The sequence below is a fragment of the Salmo salar genome, chromosome ssa06 (genome assembly GCF_905237065.1).
Source record: "Salmo salar chromosome ssa06, Ssal_v3.1, whole genome shotgun sequence".
Taxonomy (NCBI): domain Eukaryota; kingdom Metazoa; phylum Chordata; class Actinopteri; order Salmoniformes; family Salmonidae; genus Salmo; species Salmo salar.
Genome location: NC_059447.1, coordinates 65,255,837 through 65,281,790, shown reverse-complemented (window position 1 = coordinate 65,281,790; position 25,954 = coordinate 65,255,837). Strand labels below are relative to the sequence as shown.

The window sequence follows — 25,954 nt, the reverse complement described above, 5'->3', positions numbered from 1 at the left end:
TGCCAATGATAAAATGCAATTGTGTTCGTTGTCCGTAGCTTATGTCTGCCCATACCATAACCCCACCGCCACCATGGGGTTCACAATGTTGACATCAGCAAACCGCTTGCCCACAAGACGTCATACATGCCGTTTGTCATTTGCCCGGTACAGTTGAAACCGGGTTTCATTCGTACAAAGCACACTTCTCTAGCGTGCCAGTGGTCATCGAAGATGAGCATTTGCCCACTGAAGTCAGTTACAATGCCGAGCTGCAGTCAGGTCAAGATCCTGGTGAGGACGACGAGCACGCAGATGAGCTTTCCTGAGACGGTTTCTGACAGTTTGTGCAGAAATTCTTTGGTTGTGGAAACCCATAGTTTCATCAGCTGTCCAGACGATCCCGTAGGTGAAGAAGCCAGATGTGGAGGTCTGCGGTTTTGAGGCCGGTTGGAAGTACTGACAAATTCTCTAAAACGATGTTGGTAGAGAAATTAACATTAAATTCTCTGGAAACAGCTCTGGTGGACATTCCTGCAGTCAGCATGCCAATTGCACGCTTCCTCAAAACTTGAGACATCTGTGGCATTGTGTTGTGTAACAAAACTGCACATTTTAGAGTGGCCTTTTATTGCCCCCAGCACAAAGTGCCCCTGTGTAATGATCATGCCGTTTAATCAGCTTCTTGATATGCCACATCTGTCAAGTGGATGGATTATCTTGGCGAAAGTGAAACGCTCACTAACAGGGATGAAAAAAAAAGTGTGCACAAAATTTGAGAGAAATAAGCTTTTTGAAAATGTCAGGGATCTTTTATTTCAGCTCATGAAACATGGGATCAACACTTAACTTTTTTTTTTTTTTTACCTTTATTTAACTAGGCAAGTCAGTTAAGAACAAATACTTATTGTCAATGACGGCCTTGGAACAGTGGGTTACCTGCCTTGTTCAGGGGCAGAATGACAGATTTGTACCTTATATTTTTGTTCCGTATACGTTGGGCAACATTCCACTCAATACGAGTGCTACTGTTGGATTTTGCAAGTCACATTTTTTAAAGGTCTTATTGTACAATGTTGCAATGGGCAGAAATGGCTAATACATACATACAACATGCTGCACCAACTCTTTTCATTGCAGCAAAATAATTCACACACTCTTGCTCATGTAGATGTCGCCATAGTCTAGGAACGGAAGGAAAGTCGACTGAATGATCTGCTTCTACTATTAGGTGACCTATAAGAAGCCAATTTTTCCTGCTGAAATGAGCTGTTCCGGATCGCACAAGCCAAGGCTCACGCAAGGCTGCTTACATACCTACATAGAGGCATTTCAACCCTGAAGCCACCTCAATGAAGAACACTCCATCACACCCTTTGCCTTATTTGGTGAGATATTGTAGATGATCATCTACAGTCAAATCAAATCAAATTTATTTTTATATAGCCCTTCGTACATCAGCTGATATTCTCAAAGTGCTGTACAGAAACCCAGCCTAAAACCCCAAACAGCAAGCAAAGCATGTGAAAGAAGCACGGTGGCTAGGAAAAACTCCCTAGGAAAAACTCCCTAGAAAGGCCAAAAACCTAGGAAGAAACCTAGAGAGGAACCAGGCTATGAGGGGTGGCCAGTCCTCTTCTGGCTGTGCAGGGTGGATATTATAACAGAACATGGTCAAAATGTTAAAATGTTAAAATGTTCATAAATGACCAGCATGGTCAAATAATAATAATCATAGTAGTTGTCGAGGGTGCAACAAGCACGTCCGGTGAACAGGTCAGGGTTCCATAGCCGCAGGCAGAACAGTTAACTGGAGCAGCAGCACGGCCAGGTGGACTGGGGACAGCAAGGAGTCATCATACCAGGTAGTCCTGAGGCATGGTCCTAGGGCTCAGGTCCTCCGAGAGAAAGACAGAAAGAGAGAAAGAGAGAATTAGAGAGAGCATATTTAAATACACACAGGACACCGGATAAGACAAGAGAAATACTCCAGATGTAACAGACTGACCCTAGCCCCCCGACACATAAACTACTGCAGCATAAATACTGGAGGCTGAGACAGGAGGGATCAGAAGACACTGTGGCCCCATCCGATGATACCCCCGGACAGGGCCAAACAGGCAGGATATAACCCCACCCACTTTGCCAAAGCACAGCCCCCACACCACTAGAGGGATGTCTCCAACCACCAACTTACCGTCCTAAGACAAGGCCGAGTATAGCCCACAACGATCTCCGCCATGGCACAACCCAAGGGGGGGCGCCAACCCAGACAGGAAGACCACGTCAGTGACTCAACCCACTCAAGTGACGCACCCCTCCCATGGACGGCATGGAAGAACACCAGTAGGCCAGTGACTCAGCCCCTGTAAAAGGGTTCAGTCCACAGCTAACCTCCTAAATCACCATGTAAGACACATGCAGTTTAAAGTCATTTGCCAACAGATTGGGAAAGGAAGATGCTACATCCATCTCTATAGATGAACACATGATTCCTATCTGTTTTTTGCATCCCTAAATATATTGTGGCATTTTCATTGTTTTCACAGCCCTTTAAGTAAATGTCAATAAGGACAGTGACCAGAGTAAAGTTAGTGTGCTACTATGCCTACTCCTTCCAGAATATATTCTGCCAGAGTATTATACCAACATGTACAGTACATTTTATTCCATCTGGACCAGTATGCAAGGACTGACAGTTTTAAACATATGGCTCAGTTGGTATGAGCAATACAAAGACTGATATAACACCAAAAACAAAGAAATGGGCAGATTATGTTTAAACATTTTAATCATCTTTATTATCAGTATTTTGAACTGCATATCTAATGTATAGTTATGAAATGTACTAAAATACTAACGTGTACTGCCATGCAGTTAAATACTATCACATGCAGAACTACACAAAGCAATTAATTTTACTTTCATGAATCTTTGTCTCACATAAACAGCAGGTAGATCAGTTCTTCTCATGAGATAGAAGCATTGCATTTCATTTCAAGATACTGGACACTGAACATATTTTTTTGTGACTAAATTCCCAACATTAAAAACAAAAAGCAAACAACCACATTTTTAGGACTCACATCTGACACCAGCATGACCTGGGCAAGAGTGTCAGTTATGGGTCCCGCTGACCCAGAAACTGCAGGGCCTGGGGCCCCGGGGTGTCCACTCAAGGCAGGCAGCCCCTACCCCACAAAAAAAACATCTTGATTATTGTACACTTCATTTTGGCCCATTCTACCCCTAACTTTCCCATGCATGCAAATGGTCCCCAGTTTGTTGTTGTAATACAGTTTGTGTTCAGTCAACTTACCTTGTAAAATAATGGTTAATAAATAAACATTTGTCTGACTAAACTGCTGAAAGATGTCGTAAAGGACAACAGATAAAAAGGAACATATTAATTCCTAGGTTAGACAAAATACAGCAAAAAAAGGTTACAGCTCGACATCAGCAAATTCTTTACACGCAAATGGACTTCAAGTGCTACTTCAGTAAATGTTTGGTCAGAGGAATACAAAGAGCTGTAATGGGTTCAGGGTTGTTTATATGAGTGACAGGTGTAGTGGACTACTAGCTGAAGCAGCAAGTATGATGAGGAAATATATGGCCTTTTTGTTTATCAGTGGAGTGAAGAGAAGTGGACCCACCAGAAAAGTCTCCAAGGCAGGATACCCAGAAGAAACCACAAAGGTCTGAAACAAAGAACGTGAAATTGCTAATTATACATCATAGCAGTTATATGGCCCATAGCGTTTCCCATGCATTCACAGGCAGGTAGGCACTACGACATTGTAGCTCAGCCCCCTCAACCCCTCCCCTTCAGTAATGTAACCGAAATATGGTTTGTCTCAACTGAACATTTGTGTCAACAACCCAGTTTTTGTTGTTGCTTCAGGGTCTTCGCTAGTTGCAATGTGGTTGCAGAAGCATATTTTGGACAGACTTTTGAAAATGGCCATCAAATGATTGGGGAGAATGTAAACCCACCGGCCGATCAGCTGTAGATTGAACTAGGGGTCTGGGGGGCCCCGGATGTCCTCTGAGGCCCAGCTGGCCCTCGCCACTTCTGGGGGGGACTGGAGCAATCGGCAAGAGGACTATTGTTGAGTTACAACTATCAAGAAAGGTCTGAAAGATGAATATCAAAGGTGAACATTGAGTATCAAGGCAAAACCACAAGTTACAGGACTTTACTGCCATTGATATTAATATTCTAGGCATGATCAAAGAGGGAGTGACATTAACCCCTTTACCAAAGAGCACCTTCTATCTACAAAGATCTATTATTGTGCAGCACTTCCCTTCCTTCTTTCGGGGGCTGGGCCGGCTTACAATCTCTATTCAGTCATCTCAAGTAATAATTTAATTGGATATTGGAAAATGTATCAATAACAAGATAGAATGAGACAAAAATAATTAATTTACAACTACTAATTTCAAATTTGAAGTCCACTGCCTTGGCCAGTAAGTCTTCCAGCTGTTTGTTTCCAAAAGATGACGGTATGTTGATGGTTACACTGATGAAGACAGCTTGTCTGTTGAAATGTTGGACATAAACATTTTTGCATCTGAGCTCCTAGAGTGTGCGGCTCTCCTTTATTTTTTTAAGTGTTCCACTCCGTTAGCCAGCACCTCGCCTAAATAGGTGTGCGTTTCTTTCGCCTCTAGGTATCTTGATGGTTAACTCATGCCCCAGACATCTAATGATGGTCCCCTCCTCAAAAGCACAGCAGGGGAACCAACCCTTGTCACCAGATTCATCTAACAGGGAAGAGATAGAGATCTTGGCATGGGACACCTAGTCAGTTGCGCATTCAACTGAAATGTGTCTTCCGCATTTAACCCAACCCCTCTGAATCAGAGAGGTGCGGGAGGCTGCCGTAATCGACGTCCATGTCATCAGCACCCGGGGTGCAGTTATTGGGGGTTAACTGCCTTGCTCAAGGGCAGAACAGCAGATTTTTCTACCTTGCTGGCTTCAGGATTCGAACCGGTGACCTTTCGGCTACTGGCCCAACACTCTTACCCGCTAGTCTACCTATCGCCATACATACATATTGTATAAATCAAACATTACATACTACATTACAGGTAACACTAAACAACAAATGTACATTTAGTCTGTAATCTATTGATTGTGAATACATTTCTCTGCTGTTTGCTATTGTGAGAAAGGAGAAAACTTTAAACATATCAAATTGAGAATTGAAGACATCTAACCACCTGAATTCGATCTGCTCGGCTCCTCCGTCCCTCCAGTGGTCCAGTTGTGTTCACACCCATGAACATTTAAAAGAACATGGTGCAGAATGACATGTAACATAACATACATTAGGACCAGTATAAGCACCCACATTATTATTGGTATGTATGGCAAATATGCGTAGGAAAACACGCAACACAGCAACCACATAGGTCTTGCCAACATCTTGTGAAACATGCATTACAATGACTGGCTTTTAGTATGCTTTACAATAATACTTTACCTGTTCTCATGACAAACTGTTGCGCTCCACTAGTGGCCAGATACTGCACCTCCTTGTCTTCTCCATGTTTCTTCAAGATGAGGACAACAGCCTCCAACCCCAGATCCTCAAATCGGACAACTTAATAGGAAATGTATTAACCTACATAAGGAGGAACCAAACATTACATTTATTTTATAAGAAATAGTAAATTGTACACTTTTTTTATACTGAAAACAAACGACTCATTTCTGTAACACATAATAATTCTGTCTTTCTCTTCTTTCATACTTCCTACCTTACCCTATGGGAGGTTCTACAACTAACACTTTATTTAAGCCCACACTTATCAGGCACTAATCTGTAGCTGTAAGAACAAGGTCGCTGGTTCAATCCCTGGCTGCCAGGCAATGACAGGAGGGTTGCTGAATACATAACAAGGGTCCAATAAACTACCTATGAAACACTTATAAACTCCAAATTAGTGCCTAAAAAAGTGTGGCCTGAAATATAGTGTTAGTCTGCCATCCTAGCATCCGTTACTCTGACCTGGGCTTACGTAGTCATCAACTCTTCTTGCCCTAACGCCTTCAGTCATCTGTCCTTTATCTCTTGACTCTCTGAACTCCTCAGCCATCTTCTGGAATCTCCTCCAACTGCCACTGAGGTTTGTCAGGTCACCGGAGATGACAATATTGTATACTGATGTCAACCATAAAAGAGGATATTGTCGTGGTGATAAGTGTCTATTGTCGTGGTGATAATAGCTCAATAGTGAGCTATTTAGGCTTACTTGATCAATACAGGATCACATTCAAACTGCTCATGCTCACCTGCAAAGCACTCAATGGACTGGCGCCCAAATACCTTACGGACCTCCTGCACCCCTACATATCGACCTGCTCACTGTACTCCTCTGACACTGGCCTCCTCAGCATCCATTTCACCAGGCTCCACTCTATGGGAGACCGTGCTTTTAGCCGTGCAAGCCCCCCAAAATAGCACACAACAATTAATATAAACTGGCAGACACGTTTAAGCGACTTAGAAGATGCCCAGAAGATTCCCATTATTTGCAAAGGTTGGTATGGCTCAAGAGGACAAGAGCAGTGAATGTTCCTTAGACCAAATTTCCAGTAATGGAAGCCTGGAAGTGGAATCATAAGTATGGCAAAAGTATGATGTCCAGCCAGGAAAAGCTCTCGTTCTTCCTGGGCTTGTCTTCCTAAACCTATGCACTTTGTATGTATTGCTGTTTCTATTTAAGACCGAAAGGTAATAACTATATTGTGGTAATAGGATCATTGTATGAGCGCTGAAGATAGTGTGATATTATTGCTAAGTGCTCCAATGGTGATTATTGATTTGTGAATCAAATAGTGACGCTGAAAAATATTGGTGCTTCAGAAAATAAATCAGCTGTCTTATTTGCAATCTAGGCACAACTTTGTGATTTGTCTGCCAGTCAACTGGCAAATCATACCATTTTCTGGGAAACTAATTAGGAAACATGGTATCACTTTGTACTGGCATAATATCTGCTATGTAACTGCTATGTAATTACAGTGTAGTGGCATTGGTTGATTGATAACAGCACAACTCCAGCCAACATGTTTCAGACCAATGTTGATACTCTATTTATTACTGTGTACTAGTTATATAGGTTTGAGGGCAGCTTAATTTACAGTGACTAGATATACTGTCATTTCTACTGACATAGGCATCCATCTCACAGCTGCTGAATGATTATGGATTGATAAGTGATTCGTAGTGAACCGCATAGTTTTAAGTAATAGATTTCTGAATACATTTCACTTATGATTCAAACCATGGACCTCATTCCTGTAAATCACAGATTCATGTGCAAAAACCTTCCTCAACCCTGAATGTTCTTGTCAGAAGAGTTCATATACCTCCTACCCCTGGGCAAGATCATGCAACAAAGTTCACTTCCACTGCTATGCTGATGAACACAGCTCTACCTCTCCACCAAACCCACCACTCCACTCCCTCATCAGCTGCCTTTATGACATCCAGAGCTGAATGAGCATGAATCTCCTCAAACTCAACAAGACAGAGGTCATGCTCATTGGCTCCAAATGCACTCCCTCAGCATTATCATAGATGTCTTGGCTTCCCAGTACCTCTGTCAAGTCAAAAGTCTCGGTGTCAACCTGGACAGTTCCCTCCCATTCGAATCCCACATAAAAACCATCAGCCGGACAGCATTCTTCTACCTACGGAATATCTCCAGACTCCGCCCCTTACTGTCACACTCCAGCACCGAAACCCTCATCCATGCCTTTGTCACTTCCAGACTTGACTACTGTAAGACTCTCCTCACCAGATCCCCACAACTCATCAATAGACTCCAACTGATCCAGAACTGTGCTGCCAGAATCCTCCCCGGCACCAGATCAACTGAACACATCACACCAATCCTCCTCAATCTACACTGGCTCCCTGTGCAATCCCCTATTTAACTTTAAGACACTGCTCCTCACCTAGAAAGCACTCCACAACTTGGCCCCCACCTACCTCTCTGACTTTCTCTCAGCCTATGCCCCCTCACACTCCCTACGCTCCTCCTCTGCTGGTCTCCTTATCACCCCCCATTCCACCTCTTCACCATGGGTGCCCGGGCTTTTAGCTGCTTGGCACACAGGCTCTGGAATGCACTCCCCCCATACATACGACATGCAGACAGTCAGCTCATTCAAAAACCTGAAAACACACCTCTTCCAGGAAGCCTATCAGTTTGGTGGTCCTACCCCCCCATTCTGTGTGTTCCCAGTATGCCTATGTACCTATCCTATGTGTCCCCCCCCCCCCCCGAACCCAAACCCAGGTCCGTATCCTATTCCCAAAACCTACCCCCCTAAACAAAACGCTTACCCCAAACCAGGTTTGTATCCTCTTCCTCTTTTTATCTGTCCTGTTTTGTCGGGTCCTTTGATTTGTGATTGTTTTCGATTTTTGCACTGTTGATTAATGCACTTGATTTTATGTAGGCCTACTTTTAATGTAAGATGTCATTCAGTGTCCTGAAAAGTGTCAGTCAAAAATGTTTATTATTATTACTGTTTTGAAAAAATAAAAACTCCAAAAACAAAAGGATGTCGTTAGCTAGTTAATATAATTTTTGCAATAATACTCTTACTTTAAAACCCCTTTTAAAAAAATAATTCAGCAGGAAACAGTCTTATTTGAAATGAGGAAAGGAAAACATTTTTCCCAAAAAAAGTATTACTGCGGAAAGACGCATGTCATTATGGAATGGAGAGACGAAAGTGAGAGCAATTCTCAACATTTCACATCAGAGTGTAGGATTACATTTTCTGTTGTTGGAATACCCATTAATCTGACAATACATACAGTACCTTTCCCCTTCAGCACCTCTGCGGAAAATAAATTGTAGGCAGACACACTGCGCTTATAACCAGCAGCTTTGCTGCGCCGGGTGTTACAGAAGGTGTTAAGTGAACACCCATAGTAACCAATCCAGTTCTGTAATTTGAAAGGAAAGCATTGTCATTAGAAGTAACTCAACTAACAACATTCAAACATCACACTGTATAACTTCTGTGTTGATTAAATGCCGTTAACAGTACTCTAACTAAACATGATTTTACACAGTTGCCAGATTCAGCCTCATCTGCAGTGTTTAGGTGGTGAATTGTTGATTTTTTTCCCTCTCACAATATTCTAATAATACAGCGGGTTAGGAAGGCAAACACATGGCCTGTGGTCGTTTACAAACATTGGAGTAAAATAAGCTTATATTTTTGTTTCTGATGCATTACGACTGTTGAACTGAGCACATGAAGCATTTGTTTATGTTATATTTATTTATATGTCCAAAAATGGACTTATAGATGATCTAGAGCCAGTGGGTTTGGCGACGAATATGAATCGAGGGCCAGCCAACGAGAGCATACAGGTCGCAGTGGTGGGTAGTATATGGGGCTTTGGTGACAAAACGGATGGCACTGTGATAGACTGCATCCAATTTGCTGAGTAGAGTGTTGGAGGCTATTTTGTAAATGACATCGCCGAAGTCAAGGATAGGTAGGAAAGTCAGTTTTACGAGAGTATGTTTGGCAGCATGAATGAAGGATGCTTTGTTGCGAAATAGGAATCCGATTCTAGATTTAATTTTGGATTGGAGATGCTTAATATGAGCCTGGAAGGAGAGTTCACAGTCTAGCCAAACACCTAGGTATTTGTAATTGTCCACATATTCTAAGTCAGAACCGTCCAGAGTAGTGATGCTAGGCGGATGGGCAGATGCGGGCAGCGATCGGTTGAAGAGCATGCATTTAGTTTTACTTGCATTTAAGAGCAGTTGGAGGCCACGGAAGAAGAGTTGTAGGCATTGAAGCTCGTCTGGAGGTTAGTGAACACAGTGTCCAAAGAAGGGCCAGAAGTATACAGAATGGTGTCGTTTGTGTAGAGGTGGATCAGAGAATCACCAGCTGCAAGAGCGACATCATTGATGTATACAGAGAAAAGAGTCGGCCCGAGAATTGAACCCTGTGGCACCCCCATAGAGACTGGCAGAGGTCCGGACAACAGGCCCTCCGATTTGACACACTGAACTCTATCAGAGAAGTAGTTGGTGAACCAGGCGAGGCAGTCATTTGAGAAACCAAGGCTGTTGAGTCTGCCGATAAGAATGCGGTGATTGACAGTCGAAAGCCTTGGCCAGGTCGATGGATACGGCTGCACAGTAGTCTTTTGTCAATTATGATATCGTTTAAGACCTTGAGCGTGGCTGAGGTGCACCCATGACCAGCTCGGAAACCAGATTGCATAGCAGAGACGGTACGGTGGGATTCGAAATAGTCGGTGATCTGGTTTGTTAACCTGGCTTTCGAAGACCTTAGAAAGGCAGGGTAGGATAGATATAGGTCTGTAGCAGTTTGGGTCTAGAGTGTCTCCCTCTTTGAAGAGGGGGATGACCGTGGCAGCTTTCCAATCTTTGGGGATCTCAGACGATCCGAAAGAGAGGTTGAACAGGCTCGTAATAGGGGTTGCAACAATTGCGGCGGATAAGTTTAGAAAGAGAGGGTCCAGATTGTCTAGCCCAGTTGATTTGTAGGGGTCCAGATTTTGCAGCTCTTTCAGAACATCAGCTATCTGGATTTGGATGAAGGAGAAATGGGGGAGGCTTGGGCAAGTTGCTGTGGGGAGTGCAGAGCTGTTGACCGGGGTAGGGGTAGCCAGGTGGAAATAAAGGCCAGCCGTAGAAAAATGCTTCTTGAAATTCTCGATAATCGTGGATTTATCGGTGGTGACAGTGTTTCCTAGCCTCAGTGCAGTGGGCAACTGAGAGGAGGTGCTCTTATTCTCCATGGACTTTACACAGTGTCCCAGAACTTTTTGGAGTTTGTGCTACAGGATGCAAATTTCTGTTTGAAAAAGCTAGCCTTTGCTTTCCTAACTGCCTGTGTATATTGGTTCCTAACGTCCTTGAAAAGTTACATATCGCGGGGGCTATTCGATGCTAATGCAGTACACCACAGGATGTTTTTGTGCTGGTCAAGGGCAGTCAGGTCTGGAGTGAGCCCAGGGCTATATCTGTTCCTGGTTCTACATTTTTTGAATGGGGCATGCTTGTTTAAGATGGTGAGGAAAGCACTTTTAAAGAATAACCAGGCATCCTCTACTGACGGAATGAGGTCAATATCTTTCCAGGATACCTGGGCCAGGTCAATTAGAAAGGCCTGCTCACTGAAGTGTTTTAGGGAGCGTTTGACTGTGATGAGGGGTGGTCATTTGACCGTGGACCCATTACAGATGCAGGCAATGAGGCAGTGATCGCTGAGATCCTGGTTGAAGACAGCAGAGGTGTATTTAGAGGACAGGTCGGTCAGGATGATATCTATGAGGGTGCCCAAGTTTACGGATTTGGGGTTGTACCTGGTAGGTTCCATGATGATTTGGTTGAGATTGAGGGCATCTAGCTTAGATTGTAGGACGGCCGGGGTGTTAAGCATATCCCAGTTTAGGTCACCTAACAGTACAAACTCTGAAGATAAATGGGGGGCAATTAATTCACATATGGTATCCAGGCCGCAGCTGGGGGCTGAGTGACGTTACTCATGGACAGTAATTAGTAATATATATTTTTGTTGTTGCATTAATGCATTGTGACTTCTAACTGTTCAAGAATAGGATCCAAAGCGTTAGGAAACATTTGTTCCCATAAATACAAAGGAGGATGTCTCTCCTCATACCTCTGGCACTTTAGTCAGACTGCCAGACTGTGCACAACAGAGCCAATCAGGAGAGAATACATACAGGTCAATGGTGCCAATTGTAAGTCATGGGGTGTGTCTGTGCCTTTTGGATTACTCTCTTTTTACAGAGAACCCCTGTGGTTCAAGTCTGCTCTGCGTATGTCTGAAAGTGACAGCAGCCAAGAGTTTTTCATAGTATGTCATTATGTATTTGATCCAGTACAATAGAATAACTAAGACCTGAATTTGAATGCAGCGTGTTCCGATTCCTCCTTCTCTTTCTGTCCAGCAGGGTCAATCAAAAACACTTGGCCTGATGGTTCATGCAGATACTGGGGAAGCAATATAGAAATGTATTGATCCCTTAAATGATTTTACTATTAAAATGACCCATATCACAACCCTCATAGCTCTTCACAAAAATGTACCTAAATCAAATTTGGAAAAAGGATTTTACTCACAAAAGACATAGGAATTTATTTTCCCAGTTAGAAATAGTAAGCCATGCATCAAATAAATATTTTCATCAGAAAAACAAACCCTCAAATGCAATATTGCATTTTGTAAGTTGTCTGCAGGTACTTGTTGTGAATGCACTCAAATATCAAGTTATGTAAACTGCGTTCTAATACTCAGTGTAGAAGGATTTGTCTTAATGTACAGTATATGAAAGTGATGCTATGAAAAGGAATCTTTCACCTTATCAAGCTCACTGTGACTGACAAATCACTGCCTATTACTGGGATTAAAAAGAGCATATGAAACATTGTTTTTCATGAGGCCTACCTGTGCGCCTTCCTTTAAGCACCTCTGTTTGAACACCTCTCCTGTCCTTGATCCATACCACATACAGCCATTTGCACATCTTTTCAGTGTCCATGTGAAAGATGGTTATTGCGAGGTCCAGGTCACACCAGGTCACATGACCAAGGAGCTATTGAAATTCTACATTTTGAAAAATGTATGTAAAATCTTGTGAGATGAAAATGGACAAACTAAAGGGTGTGCAACATAGAAGTGTAGTCAGTGGACATTCTGAACCTTGTTTGAAGTCAGTAGGTCACATGACCAAGGAGCTATTGAAATTTGAATGTAAAAAAAAGTTTGTACTTTGTTTACGTTCCCTAACTAATTCAACTTGGAATACAAAATGCTGCTCACATTTCCACATGTTTATTAGCTTTGGAAAGCGAATTAATGTCCAAATCGTGAAAATAAGACCTGTGCAATGTTGTGCGCAATTTTTCCAACATCATGAGACTTATTTGGAGTCTGTGGCTCAAGTGGTATGAAAGCTATTGAGGCTTGAAAGCGCGAAAATACGTCGAATATCCAACTTAAACTACGTCGAATATCCAACTTGAACTGTCTTTACCTCGGTGTTAGAATCATGCTAAGACGTAATACTACTAAAATAGACTAGAGTTGCCAATGCCATATTTAAGTTCTTAGAAGAACTTTCCTTACCTGTAAATAGAACACGGTACACTGCCGATCAAAAATCTATTTTCTGCGAAACACAGGATTTGAACTAAAAACTCATGCGAAATTTGTTGGTTTTGGCTTCTATGGTGAACATGCGCAATCATTAAAAAAAAATCGACCAAAATCACAGTATGACGTGTGGTTCAGAATCGCCATTCAAAGGATGACGTACCACATATGCGGCGAGAGGAAGACCGCACATGAATGGTTTGATTGGTAAAATTATTTCCACCTTTTAATGGGTTGATTGTAGTCTATTCGGGTGTTTGAGATTATTCCGACTCGGACTGCAATGAAATCAACGTCGCTCCCGCTACCCAGCTCCTCCCTCCCTCACTTGCTGTTAGTTTCGCTTATTATCAAACAGATCAACTGGCAAGAACAGCTACAAGGTAAGTCATGTTTATTTGCTCAAACACCCCGCCAATTTATATTTAGCTAAGTGCTTAATATAAAAGTTACTGCAATTATTAAACATTAGGCAGTGTCTATGGTTGTTGGCGGTATTTCCTGGCCTGGGAAATGTCAAGTCGATTCAATTAGACTGGTTCAACGTTTATAAAAAAAAATTTGCGGGTGGACATCCTTCAAACATCCAAAATTCTTTTTTTTTCTTCGTGGAACTGTTCCATACATTAAACATTTGTAAAGGAGTAATGTGGCACTTTTGCGTTGAAATATAAATACATTGATTCCTTGATAAGAGGCTAAATTGGATCTAAACTGATATTGCTTTTATGATTAGTCCTAAAAGTGAAAGTGGAAGATTCTAGTTGGAAACAGTCACACAGAAACAATCACTGGTTGTTATGCAAAAATGAATACTTTATTTCTATTTGTTTATTTTTCCTACAGAACCACAATGAAACGCAGAGGTAATTTAACAGTACATCATTTAATGTAATTATTCAGTCATTTATACTACTAGCCTATACTGGTGAAGTCAGAAGTTTACATACACCTTAGCCATGTCACGTCCTGGCCAGTATAAGGGTTAATTGTTATTGTAGTTTGGTCAGGACGTGGCAGAGGGTATTTGTTTTATGTGGCTCGGGGTGGTGTTTTTTCAAAAAGGGCATTTGATTTAGTATTCCGGGGTTTTTGGGCACTGTTCCTTGTCTACGTATTTCTATGTTGATCTAGTTGGTTGTATGTCTGTTTGGTTAATTGGGGTGGACTTCCAATTGAAGGCAGCTGTGTGGTGTTGCCTTTGATTGGAAGTCCTATATTAGTTGGGTGTGTTTGTCTGTGTATTTGTGGGAGATTGTTTCTTGTTTTGCCGAGTGAGCCTTTCAAGACTTTCGTTGTTCGTAGTTTCGTTTTGGTGTGTTCATTCTGAGTTAATAAATGTCAAGATGAGCGTACACATACCTGCTGCGTTTTGGTCCTCCATTACCAACGACGACCGTGACCAGCCAAATACATTTAAACTCAGTTTCACAATTCCTGACAATTAATCCTAGTAAAAATTCCCTGTCTTAGGTCAGTTAGGATCACCACTTTATTTTAAGAATGTGACATGTCAGAATAATAGTAGAGTGATTTATTTCAGCTTTTATTTCTTTCATCACATTCCCAGTGGGTCAGAAGTTAACATACACTCAATTAGTATTTGGTAGCATTGCCTTTAAATTGTTTAACTTGGGTCAAACGTTTTGGGTAGCCTTCCACAAGCTTCCCACAATAAGTTGGGTAAATTTTGGCCCATTCCTCCTGACAGAGCTGGTGTAACTGAGTCAGGTTTGTAGGCCTCCTTGCTCGCAAACGCTTTTTCAGTTCTGCCCACAAATTTTCTATAGGATAGAGGTCAGGGCTTTGTGATGGCCACTCCAATACCTTGACTTTGTTGTCCTTAAGCCATTTTGACACGACTTAAGGAAGTATGCTTGGGGTCGTTGTCCATTTGGAAGACCCATTTGCGACCAAGCTTTAACTTCCTGACTGATGTCTTGAGATGTTGCTTCAATATATCTACGTAATTTTCCTCCCTCATGTTGCCATCCTGCAGCAAAGCACCCCCACAACATGATGCTGCCAACCCCATGCTTCACGGTCGGGATGGTGTTCTTCGGCTTGCAAGCCTCCCCCTTTTTCCTCCAAACAACGATGGTCATTATGGCCAAACAGTTATTTTTGTTTCATCAGACCAGAGGACATTTCTCCAAAAAGTATGATCTTTGTCCCCATGTGCAGTTGCAAACCGTAGTCTGGCTTTTTTATGACGATTTTGGAGCAGTGGCTTCTTCCTTGCAGAGTGGCCTTTTAGGTTATGTGGATATAGGACTCATTTTACTGTGGATATAGATACTTTTGCACCAGTTACCTCCAACATCTTCACAAGGTCCTTTGCTGTTGTTTTGGGAATGATTTGCATTTTTCGCACCAAAGTACGTTCATCTCTAGGAGACAGAACGCGTCTCCTTCCTGAGCGGTATGACAGCTGCGTGGTCCTATGGTGTTTATACTTGCGTACTATTGTTTGTACAGATGAACATGGTACCTTCAGGCATTTGGAAATTGCTCCCAAGGATGAACCATACTTGTGGAGGTCTACAATTTTTTTTCTGGGGTCTTTGCTGATTTCTTTTGATTTTCCCATGATGTCAAGCAAAGAGGCACTGAGTTTGAAGGTAGGCCTTGAAATACATCCACAGGTACACCTCCAATTCACTCAAATAATGTCAATTAGCCTATCAGAAGCTTCTAAAGCCATGACATAATTTTCTGGAAATTTCCAAGCTGTTTAAAGGCACAGTCAACTTGGTGTATGTAAACTTCTGACCCATTGGAATTATGATAGAGTGAAATGATCTGTCTAAACAATTGTTGGAAAAATTACTTGTGTCATGCACAAAGTAGATGTCCTAACCGACTTGCCAAAACTATAGTTTATTAATAACAAGAAATTTGTGGAGTGGTTGAAAAAAGATTTTTAATGACTCCAACGTGTATGTAAACTTCCGACTTCAACTGTTATGTGTAATAGTATTGTAGCGACCCTGTGTAATGAAACAGGTAGAGAACCCTCAACCTTCTGGCCCATGGCCCCGCGGAAATCAACAGTTCCACCAAAGCATGCTCCAGTGGCAGATTCCACCTCCGCTCTTAAATACCAGGCCCGCTACAGTATGTAAATATGTAGTACGTTGCCTAATGTTTGAGGGCAATGCCAAGGTAGTCTAACTAGGAACAGGTGGCTGGAATGTTATCTAAAGATGTTTATTATAAAATCTGCACATCCCTTCTCATGTGGTACTGGACAAGAAATAACAGCATAATACCTGTTCAATGGCCTGCTCACTGAAATACATAGGCTACTTTAATGTAATTAAAAACGACTATCAAGTGGGGTGTTCAGGAAACCAATCAAGAAAACAGAAACCATCTAAAGTCTTTATCGTGATAGCCTAAGATAAGGCTTGGACACTTGGCAAGGTTATCTATGGGTGCTTCTCAACCTTTTTTGCACCAGGGATCAGCTATGGTGTGGCTTATTTCAGGGACAGCCAAGTTACTGTCCTACCTCCATTGAGGACTGTTTACATAAAAAAATAGCACTTGAACAGACTAAATTGGTGTCAACTAACCATCTGAAAGACCGGCCAGCAACATTCCACGGAGGTTGAGAAACACTGCTCTATGTCAATGTCATAGAGTATGTCAGGGTCACCCATCCCCTCTTAAGTTTACTGCACTGTATGTCTATAATGCCAGGAAAGAAGAAGTTCATCACTTTCGTGGTTGGGAATACTGGGACGTTTCATGACGATTTTACAAGGTGTCTCACCCAAAGAGGCTTAACTAAAGGGATGTCACCTCAGAAAAGTCATGCTGGCTTTCTACCCCATCGTCTCTCGTACTGGGACTGATATTGAAGCTGCACTGCAGCAGATTCCAGGTAATTCATTTAGGCATCAGGACAGAAACCTGAATATGTTCAGCACTTAACTATGTCGAAAGTAGATTCCTTGAGTGATTTATTATTGTATTATAATTGAAATTATCATCGGCTATTGACACAAGTGTTTCCTTTTTGACAGCTGGTAAACCTGTCATCCTGGTAGTGCTGCATCACACCTTCAACTCAGACGACACTGTACCTGACAGTAGCAGACTAGTGACCAGAGGTGATGTAATACTCACAGTGGACTGTCTCTTCCATGAGGGCAAAGGACTACTGAAGTGTCCTCGCAATGAAGAAGCAGTTGAAAAGATTCTAAAGAGGCTTGACATAGATCCTGAGGTAAAGCATCAATGTATCAACTTACCTTGTAAAATAATTGTTCAATAATATAAATGTAAAAATCAATACCTTCATTGATGAGGATGGAAAATCTGTGTGGGTGGGGTTCAGACTTTCGGGACTTCCATAGGTTCCATTATGCAGAGCAAGCTAAATGAAGAAGGAAAACAAATAGGAGTTGACGATATAATGTGAAAACATGTCCTTTTTGTCTTTGTTTTTTACAGAACAAAGATCAGTGGGCCAGACTGGTATGCCAAGTCTTTGTAAATTACACATTTCTAAATAACATATTATACTGTATTGACCTATTTTAATATAACCATCTTTGAGAAATGTGTTCTGTATGTTCATGATTCCTAAAATGAGGATTAGAGAAATATGCTTCACAATAAAATGGTTCCAATTTATACAGGAATCTAAGGTAATTACACAGCTGTAAGAGGAGTGCCAGTTGTATTTCACATCAGATATCAATTTTCCAATGTGATATCCTTGAATAATAATAAAGGAACATAGAGGACCAGCGAATTGCTTTGCGTCATCTTTCCCACCAACACAGACACAACTGATCAAATAAAATAGTTATTTGTCACGTGTAACCGATGTGAAATGGCTAGTTAGTTAGCGGTGGTCTGCAAGGGTCACGGCTTTTGTGGGTAACGATGCTTCGTGGGTGTCAGTTGTTGTGTGCAGAGGGTCCCTGGTTCAAGCCCAGGTTGGGGCGAGAAGAAGGACGGAAGCTATACTATTACACATGTACCAAATACAACAGGTGTAGACCATAAAAAGTAAAAAAATAGATACAGTTGAAGTCGGAAGTTTACATAAAGTCATTAAAACTAATTTTTCAACCACTCCACAAATTTCCTGTTAACAAATTATAGTTTTGGCAAGTTGCTTAGGACATCTACTTTGTGCATGACACGTCATTTTTCCAACAATTGTTTACAGACATTATTTCATTTATAATCCACTATCACAATTCCAGTGGGTCAGAAGTTTACATACACTAAGTTGACTGTGCCTTCAAACAGCGTGGAAAATTCCAGAAAATGATGTCATGGCTTTAGAAGCTTCTGATAGGCTATTTGAGTCAATTAGAGGTGTACCTGTGGATGTATTTCAAGGCCTACCTTCAAACTCGGTGCCTCTTGGCTTGACATCATGGGAAAATCAAAATAAATCAGCCAAGACCTCCACAAGTGTGGTTCATCCTTGGGAGCAATTTCCAAATGCCTGAAGGTACCACGTTCATCTGTACAAACAATAGTACGCAAGTATAAACACCATGGGACCACGCAGCCGTCATACCGCTCAGAAAGGAGACGCGTTCTGTCTCCTAGAGATGAACGTACTTTGGTGCGAAAAGTGCAAATCAGTCCCAGAACAGCAAAGGACCTTGTGAAGATGCTGGAGGAAACGTGTACAAAAGTATCTATATCCACAGTAAAACGAGTCCTATATCGAAAGGCCGCTCAGCAAGGAAGAAGCCACTGCTCCAAAACTGCCATAAAAAAGCCAGACTACGGTTTGCAACTGCACATGTGGACAGATTGTACTTTTTGGAGAAATGTCCTCTGGTCTGATGAACAAAAATAGAACTGTTTGGCCATAATGACCATCGTTGTTTGGAGGAAAAAGGGGGAGGCTTGCAAGCCAAAGAACACCATCCCAACCGTGAAGCACGGGGTGGCAGCATGTTGTGGGGGTGCTTTGCTGCAGGAGGGACTGGTGCACTTCAAAAAAGATGGCATCATGAGGAAAATTATGTGGATACATTGAAGCAACATCTCAAGACATCAGTCCGGAAGTTAAAGCTTGGTCGCAAATGGGTCTTCCAAATGGACAACGACCCCAAGCATACTTCCTTCAAAGTTGTGGCAAAATGGCTTAAGGACAACAAAGTCAAGGTATTGGAGTGGCCATCACAAAGCCCTGACCTCAATCCTATAGAAAATATGTGGACAGAACTGAAAAAGCGTTTGCGAGCAAGGAGGCCTACAAACCTGACTCAGTTACACCAGCTCTGTCAGGAGGAATGGGCCAAAATTCACCCAACTTATTGTGGGAAGCTTGTGAAAGGCTACCCGAAACGTTTGACCCAAGTTAAACAATTTAAAGGCAAAGCTACCAAATACTAATTGAGTGTATGTAAACGTCTGACCCACTGGGAATGTGATGAAAGAAATAAAAGCTGAAATAATTCTCTATTATTCTGACATTTCACATTCTTAAAATAAAGTGGTGATCCTAACTGACCTAAGACAGGGAATTTTTACTAGGATTAAATGTTAAGAATTGTGAAACTGAGTTTAAATGTATTTGGCTAAGGTGTATGTAAACTTCCGATTTCAACTGTACATGTAGGTAGAGTTAAAGTGATTGATTATGCATAGAGAATAAATAGAGTAGCAGCAGCGTAAAAGACGGGGGGTGGTTGGACAATGCAAATAGTCTAGGTAGCCATTTGATTAGCTGTTCAAGAGTCTTGTGGCTTGAGGGTAGAAGCTGTTAAGAAGCCATTTGCCTCTAGACTTGGTGCTCCGGTGCCGCTTGCCATGCGGTAGCAGAGAGAACAGTCAATGACTAGGGTGGCTGTAGTCTGACAATTTTTAGGGCCTTCCTCTGACATGCCTAGTATAGAGGTCCTGGATGGCAGGAAGCTTGGCCCCATGGATGTACTGGTCCGTACACACTACCCTCTGTAGTGCCTTGCAGTCGTAGGCCGAGCAGTTGCCACACAAGGCAGTGATGCAACCAGTCAGGATGCTCTCGATTGGTGCAGTTGTAGAACTTTGAGGATCTGAGGACCCATTTCAAATATTTTCAGTCTCCTGAGGGGGAATAGGCTTTGTTGTGCCCTCTTCACGAGGTTTGTTAGTTTTTTGGTGATGTGGACACCAAGGAACTTGAAGCTCTCAACCGGCCCCGTGCTCCACTACGGCCCCGTTGATGAGAATGGGGGCGTGCTCGGTCCTCCTTTCCCCGTAGTCCACAATCATCTTCTTTGTCTTGATCACATTGAGTGAGAGGTTGTTATCCTGGCACCTCACGGCCAGGTCTTTGACCTCCCTGTATGCTCCCTCATCGTTGTCGGTGATCATGGCTACCACTTGTGTCATCGGCAGACTTAATAATGGTGTTGGAGTCGTGCCTGGTCATGCAGTCATGAGTGAACAGCGAGTACAGGAGGGGACTGAGCACGCACCCCTGAGGGGGCCCCGTGTTGAGGATCAGCGTGGCGGATGTGTTGTCATTTACCTTTACCACCTGGGGGCAGCCCATCAGGAAGTCCAGGATCCAGTTGTTTAGTCCCAGGGTCCTTAGCTTAGTGATGAGCTTTGAGGGCACTATGGTGTTGAACGCTAGCTGTAGTCAATTAACAGCATTCTCACATAGGTGTGGGAAAGGTCAGTGTGGAGTGCAGTAGAGATTGCATCATCTGTGGCTCTGTTGGGGCGGTATGCAAATTGTAGTGGGTCTAGGGTTTCTGTGAGAATGGTGTTGATGTGAGCCCTGACCAGCCTTTCAAAGCACTTCATGGTTACAGACGTGAGTGCTATGGGTCGGTAGTCATTTAAGCAGGTTACCTTAGTGTTCTTGGGCACAGGGTGGTCTGCTTGAAACATGTTGCTGTAAGGATCGACGCTGGAGACGAGAAACGGGTACAGGGAGTGAACATTTAATGAAACATGACAGGAACAGCATCTGGACAGGGGAAAAATAACACAGGGAACAAATGGGGGAGCAGACAGTAATAGATCGGGCAATCAACAAAGGGAAGGAGTCCAGGTGAGTCCCTTGAGTGCTGTTGCACGTAATGATGGTGACAGGTGTGCGTAATGAAGGGCAGCCTGGCACCAGAGAGGGAGAGCGGGAGTAGGCGTGACAGTTCGTATTACAAACTCAGTCAGGGACAGGTTGAAAATGTCAGTGAAGACACTTGCCAGTTGGTCAGTGTAACCGATGTGAAATGGCTAGTTAGTTAGCGGTGGTGCGCGCTAATAGCGTTTCAATCAGTGACGTCACTCGCTCTGAGACTTGAAGTAGGGTTTCCCCTTGCGTTGCAAGGGCCGCGGCTTTTGTGGCGCGATGGGTAACGATGCTTCGTGGGGTGTCAGTTGTTGATGTGTGCAAGGGTCCCTGGTTCGAGCCCAGGTTGGGGCGAAAAGAGGGACGGAACCTACACTGTCACATCAGCACATGCTCGGACTACACGTCCTGTATGGCGCTGCGGCCTTGTGAATGTTGACCTGTTTAAAGGTCTTACTCACATCGGCTACGGAGAGCGCGATCACACAGTCGTCTGGAACAGTGGGTGTAGTACGATTCAAACCTTAGCCCTGTATTGACGCTTTGTCCGTTTGATGGTTCGTCGGAGGACATAGCAGGATTTCTTATAAGCTTCCGGGTTAGAGTCCCTCTCCTTGAAAGCATCAGGTCTACCCTTTAGTTCAATGCAGATGTTTCCTGTAATCCATGGCTTCTGGTTGGGGTATGTACGTACAGTCACTGTGGGGACGACGTCGTCAATGCACTTATTGATGAAGCCAGTGACTGATGTGGTGTACTCAATGCCACCGGGAGAATCCCGGAACATATTCCAGTCTGTGCTAGCAAAACAGTCCTGTAGCTTAGCATCTGCGTCATCTGACCACTTTTTTTTATTGACAGAGTCACTGGTGCTTCCTGCTTTAGTTTTTGCTTGTAAACCAGAATCAGGAGGATAGAATTATGGTCAGATTTGCCAGATGGAAGGTGAGGGAGAGTTTTGTACGCGTCTCTGTGTGTGGAGTAATGGTGGTCTAGAGTTTTTCTCCCCTCTTGTTGCACATTTAACATGCTGGTAGAAATGAGGTAAAACTGATTTGTTTCCATTCATTAAAGTCCCTGGCCTCTAGGAGCGCCACCTCTGGATAAGCGTTTTCCTGTTTGCTTATGGCCATATACAGCTCATTGTGTGCGGTCTTAGTGCCAGCATTGGATTGTGGTGGTAAATAGACAGCTAAAAAGTCTTGGTAAATAGAGTGGTTTACAGCTCATCATGAGATACTCTACCTCAGGTAAGCAAAACCTCAAGACTTCCTTACTATTAGATTTCATGCACCAGCTGTTGTTTACAAATATACACAGACCGCACCCCTTGTCTTACCGGAGGCAGCTGTTCTATCTTGCCGATGCAGCGTAAAACCCGCCAGCTGTATGTTATTCATGTCGTCGTTCAGTCACGACTCGGTGAAACATAAGATATTACAGTTTTTAATGTCCCGTTGGTAGGATATACCTGAAATTATTTCCAATTCAAAAGACAAAATCTAACCTCTAACCACAGTTACCGCAAGCTAGCTATAATGTTGTTAAACATGTTTTCTATCAAAACATGCAGTTAGCATTCATAAAATGTTAAATCAAAATCAGATGAGGCTTGGACCAGGATTATGGTTCAACACAGACTTAGATATGGCTGGGGCTAGGGTTCACAAGCCTGCCCACCAGCTCCAACACAAACGCATTCGTTTTGCATTTATATACAAGAATGAAAGTTGCGTTATTGGTCTGAATGACTCGATGAATCTTGCATACTCAAACATAATTGTTTCTCTTAACAACTTTTATTGCATAGTAATGGAGTTGAGTGGTTTATGTTATTACACAAGTGGCGTAAGGAACAATACTTGTGTAAGAACATTACAATGCAATTACTGAAGTACTAGTTATGTAACAACATACCACTGAGGTCTTTCATTTCACTTTCACTTGCTATGTGATTATACTTTTGAAATGTATACATTTGTTACCCAAGTTGAAAAAAGTAATACAATTAGACAATTCAATACATGGCTTTGTGTGAGTGTCAGATCTATAAAGTTGCTATCGAGGGTCCCCGCCCAAAAATGTCCAGTCCATGTTCATATTAGCCACTTTGATCTAAAATATGAACATTTCCTTAATTTCTGTAGAACCAAGGATGAAGAAATTCTTCTCTGTTTTGACTGGGAATACCCTGGGGTCTCATGAGGAATTAATTCATCGTCTCGCTGCCAAAAGACACTTAACTGAAGTGACGTCACTAGAGGAGAGTGATGTTACCCTGGCTTTCTGTCCCATCGTCTCTCGTGCTGGGACTGATGTTGAAGCAGCAATGCAGCAGATTCCAGGTAATCAATATTCATGAAGTGATATTTTTTGTTTGTTAATGATTGACACTTTCATTACTTTTATTTACTGTTTACAATAGATAACTTAATACAATTACCTATTCTTATCTGTCCCTCACTCTCTTGACAGCTGGTAAACCTGTCATTCTGGTAGTGCTGCATCACACCTTCGATCCAGACTACACTGTACCTGACAGTAGCAGACTAATGACCAGAGGTGATGTAATACTCACAGTGGACTGTCTCTTCCATGAGAGCAAAGGACTACTGAAGTGTCCTCGCAATAAAGAAGCAATTAGAAAGATTCTGGACAGGCCAGAAATACAGCCAAAGGTAGTTTCTTATTCTTGTCAGCAAAGAATTTATTATTAAATACAATACACATTCAAAAGCAGAGATTTGACACCAAAAACATTTTATTATTAAATGTGCTATTGTCTTTCATAATATAAATAATTTAAACAGGTTGGCATGAAGGCTACAGCTATGACCATTTTCTTCTAGGCATTCTGTTGATGTTTGATAACTAATAGACATTAGAAATCACATTGAATGACACATAAGTCTGCTTAATCTGGATGTGGGAAAACAGCCCTAAGGGTTTTTAATCACTTTCAAAGGTAAATGATACCATGGAAATGGTTGAGCCAAGGACCTTTGGGATGGTACAGATGTAGGACCTTAATTTGAGCCAGTTTGCTCCAGCAGGAAAATAATCCTGCAGCAACAGGAAATGTGAATTATTATTTGGGTTATAATTAATGGACGTTTTTGTAGGGGTTGATATGTTTTTTTGTAAGGGAAAGTCAAAGCCTTTTTAAACCTAAAATACACTACAAGTTCTCCTAGAACATGGTGATCCAATTAAGATCCTACATGTATGTGTATTCTCATTTTATACGGTTTACTTTAAAGATACATAAATAATTGACATCTCATGGGCTTTGCAAAAAGAGACTGTGTAATCATATATATATATATATATATAAATATAATTTTAGGTAGGAGACTGAAAGGGTTATATGAGTGACATGACAGAATAGTCATGTACTATTAGTGTTTGTCAAAGTTGATTTCTGTTGGTCAATGAATGCTTTCCAAATAAGGTTGACCTATATACTCTCTTCTAAGGTGAGAAAAGAAACCAAGGGGAAGGCCTGTTGCTGCAGCATTTCCTGATGAAAGGTCCAAGAAACGAGGCAGTGCACACTCACACCTGAAGATGAAAAGATGACGAGACCAACCTGTCTTTAGAAGTGTGTGAGACAGTGTGATCAGCAGTAAAACACACCACTGTAATCATTGTATAATTCACACATTGGCTTTTTGGAAGGGATTCTGAATGAATGAAATCAATGGTAGGAAGTACATATTCAAGTAATTTCTTGTTTGAATGCATATTACTTTGTCTATGTACATATTAATCTCAAATAGAATTAATTACCACAGTGATCCTTTTCCAAGTTGTTTACTTTCAAGTAGTTTACTCACCGAAGAAGCACTTAGACACATAATTTAGTAAATGAGAGATGTACTGCGCCCTGGAGGTGACATTTACCGAGATGTTTTTTTGAAACAAGCTCAAAAATTATAAAACGTGCTCATGATTTATAAAACGAGCTGATGAATTATAAACCATGCTCACGAATTACTAAAATGTGTGCATGAATTGATAAAACATATCTGGGGAAGGGTACCAAATAATTTCTGCAGCATTGAAGGTCCCCAAGAACACAGTGGCCTCCATAATTCTTAAATTAAGAAGTTTGGAACCACCAAGGCTCTTCCTAGAGCTGGCTGCTCGGCCAAACTGAGCAATCGGGGGAGAAGGGCCTTGGTCAGGGAGGTGACCAAGAACCTGACGGTCACTCTGACAGAGCTCTAAAGTTCCTCTGTGGAGATGGAAGAAACTTCCAGAAGGACAACCATATTTGCAGCACTCCACCAACCAGGTGTAACTGTGGTAAGGTGTTGGGACTGTTGTTGAGACCGCTTTATGTAGGCTCTAACAGTTTATGGGCACCATTTTTTACCTTTATAGTCCAATGAATGTATTGTTTAGTGTTGTGTTGTGTAGTGGCTTTGCTGGCATGCATCTGAAACATTTTTTTGAGTTTGCCCCACCAAGATTTACATGCTAAAATAGCCACTTGAGTTGTCTAGTGCCATTCAACTGGTAATTTTCCATGGCTGTCTTGTATTCCTCTTCTCACGGCCCACAAAGGAGTTATTTGGTGCTGGCTCCTTATCTCTTTGGGAACCAGAGGCCTAGCTCAAGGTTGAAATCTTCTTGCAGCTAAATAGGCTTTTAGGAACTCATCAGTCCACTCTCTTAGACATATAGTCTGTGAGAACTTGTGTACAATGCTT

The 25,954-nt window shown here is 42.2% G+C and overlaps 1 protein-coding gene and 1 long non-coding RNA gene across 9 annotated transcripts; one reads left to right on the top strand and one right to left on the bottom strand.

The window, feature by feature from the left end:
* Positions 1 to 1,817: 1,817 nt before the first annotated feature.
* LOC106607842 (uncharacterized) lies at positions 1,818 to 13,448 on the bottom strand. 7 transcript variants are annotated; one of them, XR_006770301.1, is made up of 10 exons: positions 13,163 to 13,448; positions 12,482 to 12,640; positions 11,936 to 12,027; positions 8,834 to 8,960; positions 6,003 to 6,411; positions 5,212 to 5,615; positions 3,976 to 4,116; positions 3,636 to 3,680; positions 3,066 to 3,170; positions 1,818 to 1,877 (listed from the first exon to the last, which is right to left on the bottom strand). It is a non-coding gene; the product is annotated as an uncharacterized lncRNA (long non-coding RNA). The 7 variants fall into 7 exon arrangements; XR_006770297.1 differs by having other exon boundaries at positions 3,066 to 3,680; XR_006770302.1 differs by lacking the exon at positions 3,066 to 3,170 and having other exon boundaries at positions 1,841 to 1,877.
* LOC106607840 (uncharacterized) lies at positions 13,299 to 25,036 on the top strand. 2 transcript variants are annotated; one of them, XM_045720873.1, is made up of 5 exons: positions 13,338 to 13,572; positions 14,036 to 14,055; positions 23,387 to 23,584; positions 23,715 to 23,917; positions 24,716 to 25,036. In XM_045720873.1, the coding sequence occupies exons 2-5, from the start codon at positions 14,043 to 14,045 to the stop codon at positions 24,761 to 24,763; spliced, it is 462 nt and encodes a 153-aa protein (XP_045576829.1). In that variant the 5' UTR covers positions 13,338 to 13,572; positions 14,036 to 14,042; the 3' UTR covers positions 24,764 to 25,036. The 2 variants fall into 2 exon arrangements, with proteins under 2 accessions (XP_014060732.2, XP_045576829.1); XM_014205257.2 differs by lacking the exon at positions 14,036 to 14,055 and having other exon boundaries at positions 13,299 to 13,572.
* Positions 25,037 to 25,954: the final 918 nt, after the last annotated feature.

Coding starts and splice junctions, on each gene's coding strand:
- LOC106607840 (XM_014205257.2), top strand. CDS start 13,473: ATGAAATCAACGTCGCTCCCGCTACCCAGCTCCTCCCTCCCTCACTTG. Junction 13,573..23,386: donor CTGGCAAGAACAGCTACAAG/GTAAGTCATGTT, acceptor TAATTTCTGTAG/AACCAAGGATGAAGAAATTC. Junction 23,918..24,715: donor GGCCAGAAATACAGCCAAAG/GTAGTTTCTTAT, acceptor CTCTCTTCTAAG/GTGAGAAAAGAAACCAAGGG.